The 16,938-nt window shown below is 35.9% G+C and overlaps 2 protein-coding genes across 6 annotated transcripts in view; one reads left to right on the top strand and one right to left on the bottom strand.

The window, feature by feature from the left end:
* Window positions 1-16,938, top strand: part of LOC125237112 (F-box only protein 28) — a 67,191-nt gene that overhangs the window by 6,562 nt on the left and 43,691 nt on the right. The gene's annotated exons all lie outside the window — the stretch shown is intronic.
* Window positions 2,746-16,751, bottom strand: LOC125237110. 2 transcript variants are annotated; one of them, XM_048144075.1, is made up of 9 exons: window positions 15,888-16,751; window positions 14,731-14,855; window positions 13,237-13,383; window positions 8,216-8,375; window positions 7,607-7,794; window positions 7,361-7,511; window positions 6,416-6,510; window positions 5,713-5,793; window positions 2,746-4,818 (listed from the first exon to the last, which is right to left on the bottom strand). In XM_048144075.1, exons 1-9 carry the CDS (start codon window positions 15,973-15,975, stop codon window positions 4,489-4,491), a joined length of 1,365 nt encoding a protein of 454 aa, XP_048000032.1. In that variant the 5' UTR covers window positions 15,976-16,751; the 3' UTR covers window positions 2,746-4,488. The 2 variants fall into 2 exon arrangements, with proteins under 2 accessions (XP_048000032.1, XP_048000031.1); XM_048144074.1 differs by having other exon boundaries at window positions 7,607-7,797.

Genomic DNA, 16,938 nt, shown 5'->3' on the forward strand with positions numbered 1-16,938 from the left:
TTTACACTCTTTTGGTTTCATAAATAACAGGTCTTACAGTCCCAAACGAAAGCATGAAACTGGGCGAAGGGTTATTCCCATCTGTTAACACTTAGTTGTTACCACTGGTAATAGTTGAAGATTTTTTTACCACCTGTTAGCACTAAACTTTAAAGTAATTACTGATAACTACTGGGAAAAAATCCCAGTTGTTACTACCGTAATTAGTCTTAGGACTTTTTATCGCATACCGTGGTTCTAAAATCTGTGGAGTCGCCATATGAAATTATTTGAAGTCAAAGTCCAACAGTATGATGTCATACTAAACATAATCTAAATATATTAAAGAAGAAACTGACTGACTGACATATCAACGCACAGCCGAAACCGCTGGTGCTAGAGATTTCAAATTTAGCACGTAGGTTCCTTATATAGTGTAGAGGAGCACTAAGAAAGAATTTTTCAAAATTCACCTCCTAAAGGAGTGAAATGGGGGTTCAAACTTTGTATGAAAAAACAAGATTAGTTTGACTGTTTTATTAGAAACTTCACAGGAGGATTCCTAAAGACGTATGAGTAAAAACGTGTTTCAGATTTTTTTGAAAATTTAAGGGGTAAAAGGGTGAAAAGTGGGTGATAAAGTCAAAAAACCAATATGGGTGTTGTTTTATGGTTCATCGGGTCGCTGATCACGATAAATACAACGCTTTTACAATCTAACGAGGCGGAAGTGAGAAATACCTTCTCCCCTGTTGTGGTTTAAATATCAAAAATAACCATATGGGTTTAGTTTTTATGTTTACTTTTGGTTCAAGAGATTTCAAATTACACGTAAGTTCCTTAGAGGTGCACTATAAGAAAGGATTTTTCAAAATTCACCTAACATGATAATTTGACAGGGACAGGGGAGGGGCGGGACAGGGGCAGGGACCGGGACAGGGACGGGACGGAACAGGGACGGGACGGGACAGGGACCGGGATAGGGACAGGGACGGGACGGGACGGGACAGGAACAGGGACGGGACAGGGACCGGGACGGAACAGGGATAGGGACAGGAACAGGGACGGGACAGGGACAGGGACCGGGATGGGACGGGACAGGAAGAGGGACATGGACCGGGACGGGACAGGGACCGGGACATAGACAGGGACGGGACAGGGACCGGGACAAGGACAGGGACAAGGATTGGGATTCGACGGGACGGGACAGGATAGGGATGGGGATGGGGATAGGGATAGGGATAGGGATAGGGATAGGGATAGGGATAGGGATAGGGATTGGGATAGGGATTGGGATAGGGATAGGGATAGGGATAGGGATAGAGATAGGGATAGGTCGAGATACTGGCTATGTGTATATAGAATACATACCTACTCGCTGTGTAACAATTCTACAATCATTGCAAGCATTTCTTTAAGAACAAACTTCAATATGTAATCGAAATAATCGCGGACAAATGTATTAACTACATAGAAACCTAATACGGATATTTCAATAAATATACTTTTAGTACGCAGGCGAAGCCGCGGGCAGAAGCTAGTATTTATACATACTGTTACATCGTTACCTAGTTCATTTTAATCGAACGTAGTCAATTTTAACTAATAATGTTATTAAATATTATAATATATGTTATAGGTATAAATCGAACGTAGTTAATTACATCTTAATGTAGTATTATTATATAGGATTTTGATAAAATTGACTAATAATAACATTATTAGTTAAAATTAATTACGTTCAATTAAAATGAACTCAGTAGCGATGTTACAGTAAGATGTATAAATATTTATATTTAATATATGACATCATACTGTTGGACTATGACTTCAAAAAATTTTCATATGGCGACTCCACGGATTTTAGAACCACGGTATGCGATAAAAAGTCCTAAACCTAATCGTAATAGTGAGAATATGTAATGCTTAAGAACGAAGTAAAGGTAGGTTAATTAATATTTTACCCTACAATACATATCTCCATTCGGAATCAAATGAGGAACTATTGGAAGACTTGTAACGTTGTCTAATTTAAGGCATTCAAATTTACTCGTGCAATTTTCGTGTAGCTGGTACGATTGAATATGCTCATTGAAACCAATATTAATGAGATTTTTACATAATAAAATAATGTCCGACTCCAATTTAAGTATATAAACAATTTTGTAAAATATTACTTCTTGTTCATTGAAAATGGTAATAACCAATCCAGGCCTCAACATAGTGCCATGTTTTGTCACCGAATTAATTCGAACATCACGTATACTAGATCCGTTTATTGTAGCATTGGTTAATTCACGAATCATTGCAGTGTTATCAACACTTCCAAATGTAAGTCTATCAGAGAAACCCTGTTTAGTATGAGCTCTTTGCGCCACGTTTAACTGTTGTTTTATCATTAAAGTGAGAGGTATATTCCGTTTAGATGATGTATTATAAGCAGTTTGTTTTAATTGTTTGTGTTTTGCTTCAAATCGCATACACCAGATGTGTTTTAGAGGTCCTATACTTTTTATAATACTAGGGTAGTGTATCATAAAATGATGTTTAGGCTTTAACGTGTCATTAAAGTATTCGAGATATTGTTCATGGTGTTCGGTTACTAGATATTTTAAATATTCTATCATTGAACAGTCAATTTCGGACATTAACAAAATATCAATAATTTTTAACAAGTTCAAAAAAAGTTCCATACTCTGTCATCTTCTGGAACAAGATCTCCAATAAGAAAAGGTAAAATATTAACGAAACAAGACATCTCAGAGGCACTCATTTTTAATTTTTTATTTTTTAAATTTTCAATGGTTATTTCCGTGGTGGGCTTTTGATCTAATTCCTTGGCAGAATAATCAAACAATGATAATCGGTTGTTCAAAGTGCTCAAACTAAATAATTTAGTCCTATGAACATAGTACAATAACATGTTACATATATCGTAATGACAAACACCTTCAAAAATATCATGCATGATATCGACTGCCATATTTTCAGTAACATGGTAAGTAGGAAGAGTATTGAAAATACTACCTCCGTTTACACCTGTTCCGGTTGGGTCATTTGAACTTAAATCTTCAGTATAATTGTCTCTATTTCTCAAATCATAAACTGACTCAACTGTTTGTTTACTCATTACCGACTTGTGAGTTTTACAAAATCTGCAGTAAAAGTTACTAGAAAATGACTGACTAAATCCTAATAAATAGTTTAAGCCCAAGTTATCGCCAATAATCAAACCAAGGATGAAATGTACTTTTTGTGTTTTACTTTCAATCACTATATTAATACCTTCTGTTTCCAAATTTTTCAATTCACTGATAAGTAAATGAAAAAGTGAATCTTTACCATACTTTTTTAGGGATGTATTAAATAGTGAAGCAACAAGAATATTTTCCAGTAATGATAAATACTGCAACGGAAGAGTTGGAAAACTCAAGTATGTGGCTGCTATGGACTGTTTGCCTGAATGGCTCCCTAAAGCATTGCCCGTTTCAAAATCATCAAAATATAAAAAATAAGGGATGAATATTCCACTCCTACCTGAAATCTTTGATTTCCATAGAGATCCTTGAATGAAATTGTTTAGTGTCTTTTCGGTTTGATTCTGTAAATTTTCCATATTTTTTAGAGTTGAATCAAACACTGATGGCAGTTCAAAAAAACATTTAAACAACTCCTTTAGTGAAACCTTTGTCCCTTTGGCCGTCTTTGTTTGTAATATGTTAGAGCCATCTTGTAAGCATGGTATCACAGATGAATCTATTATATATTGCTGGGGTTTAATGTAACAACCTAAACCTTCAAAGTACTGTAACAGTTTCCATTCTGTGTCAACTTTTTCAAACGGAGTGGAACATACATCAATTACAGCTTGAATAGAACTATTGATTACAGCATCTGGCATGTAATGAGTTAAAGTCTCACCAATAACTTTAGTAATGTTTTCTGTTACTTCAGTTAAAATATTTGTTGCCGTAGCCCTGTTCAAATTTGGATTGCTATAAAGGGACAAAGCAAAATTTAACGCTTTGTTTTGTAGATTTTCAATATGGCTGTTATCAAAAACGGTTTTGTTATTTGTGTCAGCTACGCCGTCTAAATTAGTTAGGTTTGAAAATTGTAAAAAGAACGCTTTTGTAATGTAACATTTCGTATTTCTGTTTCACAATGTTCATTACATGTCACTTCAAAGTCATTAGTTAGTTTAGATTCAGTGTGGAGAAAACAACCACCACTGCTCGACTCACTTAATTCATTATGTGTGTGTGTATGATTTATCTTTGTTCTAATTTGAGATTTACCCGGCTTTTTGATATTGTGACTGAGGAGATGTCTCTTATAGCTTTTTATATTTTGAAAGCGTCTGTTACATGTAGACTGTGTACAACTATATTCAGATAAATTACTATGCTTTAGGTCGAGATGTAAAAACAAACCTTTCAGGGATTTGAACTCGTTATTACAGATAAAGCACTTAAACGTCATTTTCACTAAAGTAACATTAATAGTAACTTACATTAAGTCAGCAATTAAAGTGGCAACACTCGGAAATTTATGATCTTGCGGCGTTTTAATATCATACATATAATGTTGTATGAACATCCACGGCTGAATACTCTCATGGGGATATTGTATGTCAAACACATGAAATGTTTTGAAGCAAATGTCGACAGCTTTTAACAGGGACTCAAGCTGGTAAGTAACGTCGTCAAAATTGACGTAGAATTCCGTTAAATTTTCGACGTCTGGCCCGACACAAATTACCACTGGTTGGCATGTGAGTCCTTTCTTAAGTTGGATATCCCGACGTGTTGTAAGGCGATTTTGGATGTCACCTTGAGTCTAAAACAAAAAAAAATGTATCATAAATATATCAGTTGCTCCTTGCACCAGTACCGAAATAACGGGAACGCTAAAACATTGAGACACGTTAGTAAATATCTCGTGTATAATATAAACCGGCCAAGTGCGAGTCGGGCTCGCGCACAAAGGGTTCCGTAGCAGCAAATAAAAATTACAGTTAAATCAACCTATCTCAAAAACTATAAGAGATACTTTGATCAAACCAAAAATCGTTGAAAGAGTTAATTAGCATGCATCACCTCTATTTTTTTTAGAATTTTATACCCCGTAGTTATAAAAATAGAGGGGGGGGGACATACTTTTTACGACTTTGAGAGCTGATATCTCAAAAACCGTTCACTTTAAGAAAAATGTTTTTTAGAAAACTTTATATCATTTTAAAAGACCTTTCCATTGATACCCCACACGGGTATGTACATCGAAAAAAAATTTTCATCCCTCAGTTACATGTATGGGGGGCCCCACCCCCAATTCTTTTTTTTACTATTTAGTGTCATAATTTTGTAGCGGTTCATACAACACATATTCCCATCAAATTTCATCACTGTAGTACTTATAGTTTCCGAGTAAATCGGCTGTGACAGACGGACAGACGGACAGACGGACAGACGGACAGACGGACATGACGAAACTATAAGGGTTCCGTTTTTGCCATTTTGGCTACGGAACCCTAAAAATAGTGATAATGTAAATGGCCATGTCCATTCAAAATAATAAGATTATTAATACCCATTTGAAATTAAAGATTACGAATAAGACAAACCCGAAAATTGGATTTTCTTCATGGCTTGCGAATGTTCTTATTCAAATGTCTCCTTATGTTACATATTTAGTATACACAATTATTAGGTATTGTAGATTCAAAATATTTACCTTCACATGCAATATCAAACTGTCTCGTGACTCCAGGATGGTCGGTTTGTTATACTTTGTTTTTTCTGCCTTTGATGAGCGCTGAAAAACAGAATGAGTTAATACGTGACATTTTAATTTACTTCACCCGTGCACAGGCGGGGCAGTTAAAGTCGTTGCCAAGGATAAGAGTATTATTATCAAGACTATAATTGTAGTTTTCTTGTTAAAATTTTATTTATGTTTATTTAAAATAATATTTTTATTGTTTTTACGATTTTTTTTTATCATTGCGCGGTGCAATAAAAACTTTTAATCTTATTATTGTTTATTATTTTATCAAAATTTTACCGTTTATAAAGAAAGACTCGAGACTCGAGAAGACTCGAGACTCGAGAAGACTCGAGACTTTGGGCTCAAGATTTCTCGAAACTCGAGACTTCAAAAAGGTCGAGGAATCAGATACCCTAGTGGAAACAAATGGGCATTATTTTGTTTAAAAACAGTCTTGTGTTTGTTATGAATAAAGGAATAAATATTCACTTGGAAAACGCAAAGACTTTGTTGCCAACCCAATAATATAAAAATTATCACATTCTAACTGTCGTGAGGCATGTTAATGTCTATACCATCTACCACGCTGGTGCCTGTTCAATTATAAGGGTGTTTATACTGTTTATCTACTGTTAATACATGATATGTGTAAACGTATGAGCTATCTCACCTTTTCGTCTTTATCTTTATTTCCTGCATCAAATCTGCCGACAGTCGGGACAAGTTTTCCACAAAGTAAGGACAAAGCAATAAATACTTTCGTGTCTGAAATAAAAAAAAATGTATGGTACATTTTATTTTACTACTTAAATGAACTTATTACAGAATTACGGCCACGTGTTAAAATAAACATTAATACAGGTGTTTATTCTAATGTTTTTCCTGGGGTGAGAGAATCAATGGCCAAATTTCTCGATCTATATTACACGGATTACCCTCATCTGGCAGAATAATTTTGGTCAGAAACACACTTGGCATAACATGTTTCGCAGAAAAACTTTCGATCGAATGGTAATTTTGCAGAAAATTTAGTTGGCATTATTACTACCACGCATACGACACATTTGGCAGAATATTGTTTCACAGAACATTACTTTGGCCGACTTCGATTTAGTATAATTTTATGTACCATAATAATCGTATAGCATACTATTACAAGAGCAGAATTATGACACGCTATCGAAAAGGAAATACAGCCCCAGAGGCCTCGTTAGGTACGACTACGAGCGAAGAGAGGGTGATTAGGAGGGTGTTAGGTATCTTGCATCCCCAACACATCTGACTCGCTATCAAAAAGCAAATTGCAACTTTATGCCGCCTCAATATTATGCACAAATATTATCTGCGAAAGTACTATTCGACTAGAAGACTATTATGCTCATCAACATTATGCCAACGTACGATTCGGTATTACAAAAATCTGCGAAATGATTTATGCTAAACCATATTCTGCGTATATAAGTTGTTTCTGCCAAACGTGACTTCTGCCAAGAACTATTATGCAAATCAAAAATATGTGAAAAAAGTTTCTGCGAGACAATAGTGAACCATATTACACATAAGATAAATAATCTATCTCTATTGCGCGATAACATTCACAACAGGCAAAATTTACCTTCTTTTTCTGTGTTGTTGAAGAGGTTCTTTAAATCTTGAAATACTTTAACGCGAATAAAAGTATCATTAACTTTTTTTAAAAACTGCGGAAACTGCAGGAAAAGTGAGATGCCCCTTTTAGGATGACTGTATTCAAAGTCCAATTCTATCTGCAAATCATATTAGGGTAATATTATATTGTGTGTAAATATCAACCATATTGAATGACTATTTACCGCTTTATTAAACATGTACCTATACTTACAAGCTGAAAGCCAAAACTCTGCTTCAATAATGGATATTTCTTTAATATGTCTTGTAAATTATGTTTAGCGTTTTTGTAATCGGTTTCCATGCGATATTGCCTAGTTTGAAGCCATTTATCTTTGACTTCTTGAAATGGCTCTTTATTATACTGAAGCCATATAAGGGTTTCCTCGTCTACTGCGATTTCTTCTGAAAACAATGATGTTTTAGTACAAAACTAAAATGCAAAACAATATTTTAAAAGTAAACATAAAACACATGTAAGAACAGCCAATGTAGCTAAATACATTGCAAGTTGCGACAAATTCTTAGACCTATAATATAATAAAGTTGGGTTGAGATTCATGATACATTTGGCTACTTTGTCTGCTCTGATACATTTCTCAGTTGTAATCAGGAATCTAAAAATAGTGAACCATTTACATTTTCACCTTAAAGCCCACTTACACTAAACATTTAACTCGGGGTTAGTAAGCTGTCATCTGTCAAATTCCATATAAAATGGTGGGTTAACCCTCGAGTTGACCCTCCATTTTCGTTGGTGGAAGTGGCCCTAAGTGTATTTGGCGTTGACTCTGTAAAAGTGTAAGAAGGTAGGTGTACCTACCTAACTCCTGGTCAGTATTTTCGAATTCCAGTTTTCTTTTCCGACAAATTACTCCTTCTCGTTTTAGTAGCCTCCTTTGATTGTTATACCTATCTATCAGTTTGCCTTTGGCAGGTCTATATTTGTTGCTATATTTAATCGCAGGTATGTAGTATGTTTCCTAAAAACAGAAAAAAAGAAATTGAAAATTGAATGTCTGAACTGACACATTCTCTTAACGAGTGCGTAAATTACTTTCTATGCATCTCACTCGTACCTGAATGACCCTCAATTTGGCTCAATATTTTTTGTTCGAAAAAGGACTACACTGTACAACTGACTCTACTGGTGGTGGTGTACACCGACTCTACTCACACTACTCTACTCTTAAAATGATACATTTCAACGATAATAAATACCTATCTACTGATTCTACTCTTAAAATGATACATTTCAGCGATAATATAGGTACCTACTAAAAATAGCTGAAAGCATAATTTACAGGGCAATCACCTTCTTAAGTATTACCGGTTATAAAAGATACAACCTGTATAAGGATTCCATATGTATGATTGTATGTAAGGTGACTAGGTTACTAGCTTACTTTATTAGTCGCAGGTCGCAGATATTTTAAGACATGAATCACACGATAGTCACGATACTTTACTTTAAAACAATTAACTTAAAATAGAAATTAATAAATTCGTGTCATTTTTTTTCGTTAACCGATAAAAAAAAGCCTAAAAGAACATACCAAGTGTATTTAACTGACGCAACTTTTAATGCTCTTTTATGTCACTCATGACAAAAATTGTTTGTCTTAGGTCCGGTTTTTCAATCGCCAGATAAATATATCTACCAGATAAAGTTATCACTATCCTTTTCATCACACGTATAAATGACAATGACAGCTAACATTTATCTGACAGATATTATTTATCTGGCGATTGAAAGACCAGCCCTTAAATATCATTATGGTTCGGCGCGGGAATAGATTTATCAACGTGACAATGAAGTGGTAGGTACTTAGTAGATTCTTTTCAATGAGTTCTCATTTAATAATAACATCAACTTCAAAAACCGAGTACTATCAGCTATAAAAATATCTGCAACGAATAAAGAAACACCTTATACAAATATACATATCATGATTGTGAGCTACCCTTCATCAGACCCGAACTAATATGATGACGAAAGATTAGGTCATTTTAACCCATTAACATCCATACGGCATCGCTTTTCCTGAATTTCGCTGTCTAAGGATACAATTATTGAAAAACTAAACAGATTTTTGATGAATTAGATACCTAAGGGTACCAGTTATCACTATAACTACATATGTTGTAGCAATTTGGATTATATCTACTAATTTCGAGTACCCAAAAATATAGTATCTAAAAATGGGCAAATTCTTCATGTTCGGTCTGAGGAAAATGGTCAAAAATGGTTTTATTTCTAGTAAAGTATAAATTAAATGCATTTTATTCTATTTTGGTATATATTATTGATCCGATGGTACTCAAAAACTATTAAATTTTAATTTCACTTTCCGTGTATAGCACGGCAAAATTTGCCGATGCCGTACGGCATCAGTAGCCGAGTATGTTGTCTTTTCAAATGATATAATATTACGTGTATTATGTTTTAATTCCTCTTATGTTTTAGCGTTTTGATTAGTTTACTATTATTGTCCTATTTCAACATATCTAGTGAAATTGCTTCAAGAAAAGTAAGGTTTTGAGTTATAACATCTATGTTGGTCCTCTTTCCCATACAGTATATCAAGGTTTAACCCACTTGGTTATAAATTAATTTCTAACAACACTGGTTGAGATTAAGATAGGATGATGGCGTGGTAGGATGATGCTTTTTACAGCTAAGAAATCTCAATACCGGTATCAATTTAATTAAAAGCTTCATATAGTATAACCTTACACCGGAGCTTCATATACCCCGTTTTTAGCCATTATAGAACAATTAGGATGTCAATGCTACATTGTGATGAAGATTTTGGTCACTTAGTGGTTACTAATAATATACAGATATATTCAGACTGTTTCACAAACGGTTTAGAACAAAATTAGTGAGATCAATATAAAGCAGTTGGCTATGTCTGGAATCTACCTAAACAATCAGTCATTTTCTGGTACCATGCGCTGAGGGTGTACCTCCTAGATGGGTCTTATAATAGTGTAAAAAACAATCCAGATAACGTAGTTGCCAGTACGATTTAGGCCTTTTTTTTGTTTTGTACGTAAAACTTACAAGTTACATAAATATTTAAAAAATAACAACTTGTAATTGTTGACACGGTACAAGGCTAGAGGTGCCATATGGCATCAGTATTTTTCTCCAAAACTATTAGTCCGATTTAAATTTTAACTTTCGGTCTCTGATCCTGGAGAGAAATACAGTAATATATTTAAAAATTATCAAAATCGGCGACATGAAAAAAAATCAGCCGTTAATGGGTTAATCAACTGCTATAATGTATATGACACTCTGATCTTATATTTAGGTAGTTAAACATTGATTTAGTAAAGCAGTTCATTTTAGGCTGGGGACACGGGATCTAGTACCTGCCATACAAAACCGCTTTAAATAATCACATTCGTTCGCCTTTATTTTTGTCAATAAACTTGCACCAAAACATCTCCATTTCACTATTTTGCTCCACCCGTCGTCTCAACGCTGATTTTTGGAACACTTGTTTTATACTTAGGGCCAGTTGCACAATCGCTAAACAAATGTTACTTGTTATTTTCATTAACACTCGTGAAGAAAGGGACAGTGATAATTTTATCTGTCAAAAACTTTGACGCGTAATCACACGCGTAAGAACGTGAAGCTTAATTAAAATTAAAATTTTGAAAAAAAACCCCCGACCGCGACATAGTAGACCGATTTTTATGAAACATGGCTAAGAACACTCCCGACTAACTCAGCTTTCAGACAAAAACGAAATCTAAATCGGTTCATCCGTTCGGAAGTTACGATGCCACAGACAGACACACACACAGACAGACAGACACGTCAAACTTATTATAAAATACACCCCGTCGTTTGCGAACAACACGCAATCGCGCGCGGATGCGCGCACAGGCTTATAACCGGGCGCTATCCTGTACGCTACAGGAACGCGCGATAGAGCGACTGTGTACAGGCGGCTAATGTTTTACTACCTTATATATAAGACCTGGGTGGCTAGCCGAATGGCACAAACGCTCACGAAACGCTCACGAAACGAAGCGCTAGTAGATATCTATCTCTATCGCGCTTGCGTATTGGCGCGACAGAGCCAGCGGCGTATCGCTTTCGTTTGGCGTCGGAGAAATGCCATTCGGCTACGGGGCCAGAGTATCATATACATTCAACAGTTAGTTAAAATTACCTAATTTTTCGTCATCATTTGAGTTGGAGTTTTTTCCAAGGCGTAAGGTAAGGCTTAATCAATAATCATACAACTTTCCATGCAATAACTACCTACGAATAATTAGGTATAAAAGTAACCTTTAACTCCGTGGGAATTAAGACTTGAATTGCTTCAGCTATAACTCGAAAATCTTCTTTTTTCATCGATTCGTGATGCTTAAGGTACCACTCGACAATACTTTTTGTTAGATGAGTTCTAAATGTAGCATCGAGTTTATTATGCGTCTTCAAACGTGCCAAAACCAGTTTACCGTGGTTATTATCGTTCAAAATTGTCGTTAAATCTATTTCCTATTAATTATAAAAAAAATAAGGATAAAGGGATAAACAATTATAACCGAGAAAACGTCGTCGAAGTCGGTTGTTCAACTTGTTCATAATGACCTATTACACAAACATCCCCTATATATTTATGTATAGGCACAAAACAATAGTACATTACTACACAGAGGCCGGGACAAAAGGGGTTGCCGGCCGAAGACATATAGACTAGCGAGTAGCGAGGCCGAATAGGTCTGAGGCGGGCAACCCCATTTCCCGCCGAGGCATGTATAGTGCTTTTCTCAAACATGGTATGAAATAAAAAAAGTCTACTGAAAATAGTAACTTTGGATGGCTGTATCTCCTAAGCGGTGCGTCGTAGCGCAAAAATAATCGAATTTTCGTTCCCCTTTGATACCCCGTATACGCTTATAAAAAAACAAAAAGTTAAAAAAAACGAAAAAAAATTGTTTTGTATGAAAACGCACCCAAAATCAAATATTGTCTAGGGCCCGTACCAGTTGCAGTCGGCACGTCTATAAAGCCCCTTATAGTTTTTTTTTAAATTGGCTAAATACCTGGATGTCACAATTATCTGTGTTTGGAAATTAAAAAAGAGGACTTTGCCGGCCTTGGCCTGCAAGGTTTGTATGAAATTCCATTATCTATCAATCGTCCTAGCCGCACCTGCAACGTCATACTTCGCTGCCAATTATAAGGCACATAAAATCAATATTTCATACCATGTTTGAGAAAAATTAATTACTAATAGTAAAGTACCTAATATTAAGGTAGGTTTATTTTTGCTCGGTGTTTCCTAGCAGAATTTTTCACCAGTCGCCATATATATATAACTATTATATATATATATATATATATATATATATATATATATATATATATATATATATATATATATATATATATATATATATATATATATATATATATATATATATAATAGTTATTTGTTATACAAGAGTGCAAAGTTGTATTTTAACGCTGAGTGTGGAATTGAAAAACGAGCAAGCGAAAGGAGTCTATAGTTGAACCACGAGCGAAGCGAGTGGTTCGAGAATAGAATCCTGAGCTTGCGAGTTTTTCAACACACGAAAAGTAAATGCTTCCAGTAGTTCCACGGGTGGTAAAACATCTTCATCACTAGATGAAGGACAAAACACGTGTTTCCGAGCTAGTGAGGGGAAAATGTATTTTAACAAAAGGGCGAGCGCACCAAGCTCTTATTATGGACGTTTAATTCTAATACGCGTTGGATTGGATTGCTTGGGTGACAGAGAAGTACCTAGGTATTTATATTAAATAGACAGAATTAAGGCAAAATAACTTACATAAGAAGAATTTTCTTTCGTGGGTGGCAGTTTATTGATACTGGTGCTAGTGGTGCTGTTCGTAGGACTCGGTGCAGAAAAATCGCTATTAATGCTTACAGTGTCATCAGAACTATTAATGCTTACAGTGTCATCAGAGCATGTCTCCTGAAACAAGCAACAACATTTTATATAAAGTATCAGTAGTTACTTGTTTTACAACAATGAAACAACATTTTTCATCATACCAACACGAACAAAATACTAACTGTATAACCTAACCACAAAATTAAAATTTTGAAAAAATCCCCGACCCGACATAGTGGACCGATTTTCATGAAACATGGCTAAGAACACTCCCGACTAACTCAGCTTTCAAACAAATAAAACTAAATCTAAATCGGTTCATCCGTTCGGGAGCTACGATGCCACAGACAGACACACACACACACACACAGACAGACACACAGACGGACGGACGGACGGACGGACGGACGGACGGACGGACGGACGGACGGACGGACGGACGGACGGACGGACGGACGGACGGACGGACGGACGGACGGACGGACGGACGGACGGACGGACGGACGGACGGACGGACGGACAGACAGACAGACAGACAGACAGACAGACAGACAGACACATCAAACTTATAAGACCCCTTCGTTTTTGCGTCGGAGGTTAAAAACATCAAAGTAAATCAAGTCCTTCAATTTATTTTATATTTATTATTCAATAACAACAAAATTAAAATTTTGAAAAAACCCCCGACCGCGACCTAGTGGACCGATTTTCATGAAACATGGCTAAGAACACTCCCGACTAACTCAGCTTTCAGACAAAAGAAACTAAATCAAAATCGGGTAATCCGTTCGAGAGCTACGATGCCACAGACAGACACACACACAGACAGACAGACAGACAGACAGTCATACACACAGACAGACACGTCAAACTTATAACACCCCTTCGTTTTTGCGTTGGGGGTTAAAAACATTATGTAAGGTAAATTCTACCAGCCAGCTTAAGACATCAGCTTAACCAATTTTCGCTATTTTCGAGTTGATTAACAAAATAAGTGACAATGTGATGGTACTCTAGCCATGAAGACTACTTACATATAGACATACTAAAGTGAAAGTTAAATAGAGGCCACCACAACTGTTTCTGTTATGCTTATTTCAATTTAAAAAAAAATGTGGATAAACTTATACAAATCGCCCTTGGTACACAGAAAGATACATATCCATACCTAATATTATAAATGGGAAAGTGTATGTGTCTGTTTGTTTGTCCGTCTTTCACAACAAAACGGAGCGACGAATTGACGTGATTTTTTAAGTGGAGATAGTTGAAGGGGTAGAGAGTGACAAAGGCTACTTTTCGTCTCTTTCTAACTCGAGCGACTCCGCGGGAAAAAGCTAGTATTAGATAAATACATACTTAAATAGATAACAAATATCCATAACTTTGTATCTAGATTTATTATTATTATAATGCAAGAATACTCACGTGTATAATGGTTTGTAGTTTTTTCATTCCACGCTTGTATAGAATTCGTTCTTTTAAACTGGGTATCAACTCTTTAAGTTCTGCTTCTTCTATGCAGTCCAGCAATTTGACGGAAATCTTATTTTCTGAAAAACCAAGAGGCATACATTAGCCTTTTATGTTTATTTTAGTTATATAAATATATTTTCCCCTCACTAGCTCGGAAACACGTGTTTTGTCCTTTAATAACAGCGGGTAAAAACGCATTTTATCCACTAGTGGGTAAAGTAATTTGACCTTGGATAACGTCAAATTAACTGCTTTAAAATTGATAAAAGTAGGTGAATAGTATAGTAATAAAGACGATTTACCACCTGTGGAACTACTAGAAGCAGTGATAAACGCATTTTTTGCGTTGTAGTTTCCTCGCTGTAGTGAGGGGAAAAGTTTTGTGTTACACTCGGGTGCAAATGTATTTTACTTCTCGTGTGTTAAATAACTCGCAAGTTCAGGATTCTATTTTCAAACCGGTTCAACTGGTTCAAATGGTTCAACTATAGAATCTTTTCACTTGCTCGTTTTTCAATTCCACACTCGGCGTTAAAATACAACTTTGCCCCTTGTATAACAAATATGCATCAGCCAAGTTGCCGCGGGAGTATGTCGCCGCGAGATAGATGACAGTGTATTATTCTAATTGTATTAAAGACATAACTAGATGGGTGATTGGGTAGTCTATCTCACGGCGACATACCTACTAGTACTCTCGCGTCAAACACGTGCTAACCCTGCAGAGCTAAATTTAAATCTATCGGTAGTACGGAACGATTTTGAACATTCAACCTTTGACGAACGTTCTGAAATATAAGTACTTACAGATATTATTAGACATTACTGTACAGGGCCAAAAAAAATTACATTAGGTACTTATATGTACGATGTCACATCTTTGCGCCACAACATTATGAAAAGTAACCAATCAGTCTACTAAATTTAACTAAAATTTGTTTTGTTAGTTGTTCTAGGATTATATAAACTAATTAGCCACTATTTATAAGTAGATGTGGCCACTATTTCTAACTAGATAAGAGACGTGGCCCTATATTCACAACGTATTAGTGTAACGACGTGTAACTAGAACAATGTTAATTTAAGAATAAGTAAGGATAAATACTTGCCTTCAAAATTAGATATAGTGGTTTCGGACAAACCCCATTCAGCCAAGTACATCGCACAACTAACTGTTAAATCTTCGTCACTATCCATTATAATTAACTGCCGTCGAACGAAACTACGCACGCTAAAGGTATTAGCATTCGGATCCTATCGCATATAAATCCCTACAAAGCGGTGCGGCTGCTGGGCAGCGGCTGCCGGGTCGCGACTGCTGGGATCCGAATGCTAGCTACCTTAAGGTATAAATAAACGCCGCGTGATACTTAGTCAGCGGCGCTCACGCAACTGAACTGACGCCAGTGGCATGGCGGGCTGGCGGCCTGGCGAATTACCTGGAAAAAATTTCGACCGAAGCGTCTATCGCCGTCTCTATCGCACTCGCACCACACGCCGTTACCCCTTTCGGGGCCACGTATTTTTCTTACTCAGAGACCTCAGAGTGCATAAATATTAGAGAGAGGTGAAATTATTTATGACGACATCAAATATTTTTGTGATTTGGTTTTGTAAAATTAACATAAGTAAGTATGTAGGTTGATCTGATAAACTAAGACGCACAGTATTTAAATAAAAAAGTGCCTAGCTACAAAATGTATTTTCGACATAGGCAAACTATTACTATTATTATTATTATTATTATTTTTACATTTATTTTTGTACCACGATCTGTTAGTGACCTGGGTTCTAGCAGAATTACCAGTTGCTTCGCCCGAAAGAGTGGGGCATATAACTGAGCCAGGACCCTTTTGTTTTTGCTGCAACGCACACAGCAAACCCACCCATATTTTAATGTATGCTATTGTTTTTTTGTTCTGTAGTGTTAGTACTTTTTATTGTTTATTTTTGTTTTAATTGTTTAATTTTGGTGTGTATTGTAGCAAACAAATAAATGATTATCTATCTATCTATCTATCTATCTATTTTTCAGTACAGATGGTGTTTTTTTTACGCACTAGTGCGAGAAGTGGTTCATTATATGCCAGGTCGAAACTTCGGAGGCTCATCTGTACTTAAAAACGTCTTACGATACACGTGCGAAAAGGAAGTTCGAAA

The sequence above is a fragment of the Leguminivora glycinivorella genome, chromosome 20 (assembly GCF_023078275.1).
Source record: "Leguminivora glycinivorella isolate SPB_JAAS2020 chromosome 20, LegGlyc_1.1, whole genome shotgun sequence".
Classification (NCBI taxonomy): Eukaryota; Metazoa; Arthropoda; class Insecta; order Lepidoptera; family Tortricidae; genus Leguminivora; species Leguminivora glycinivorella.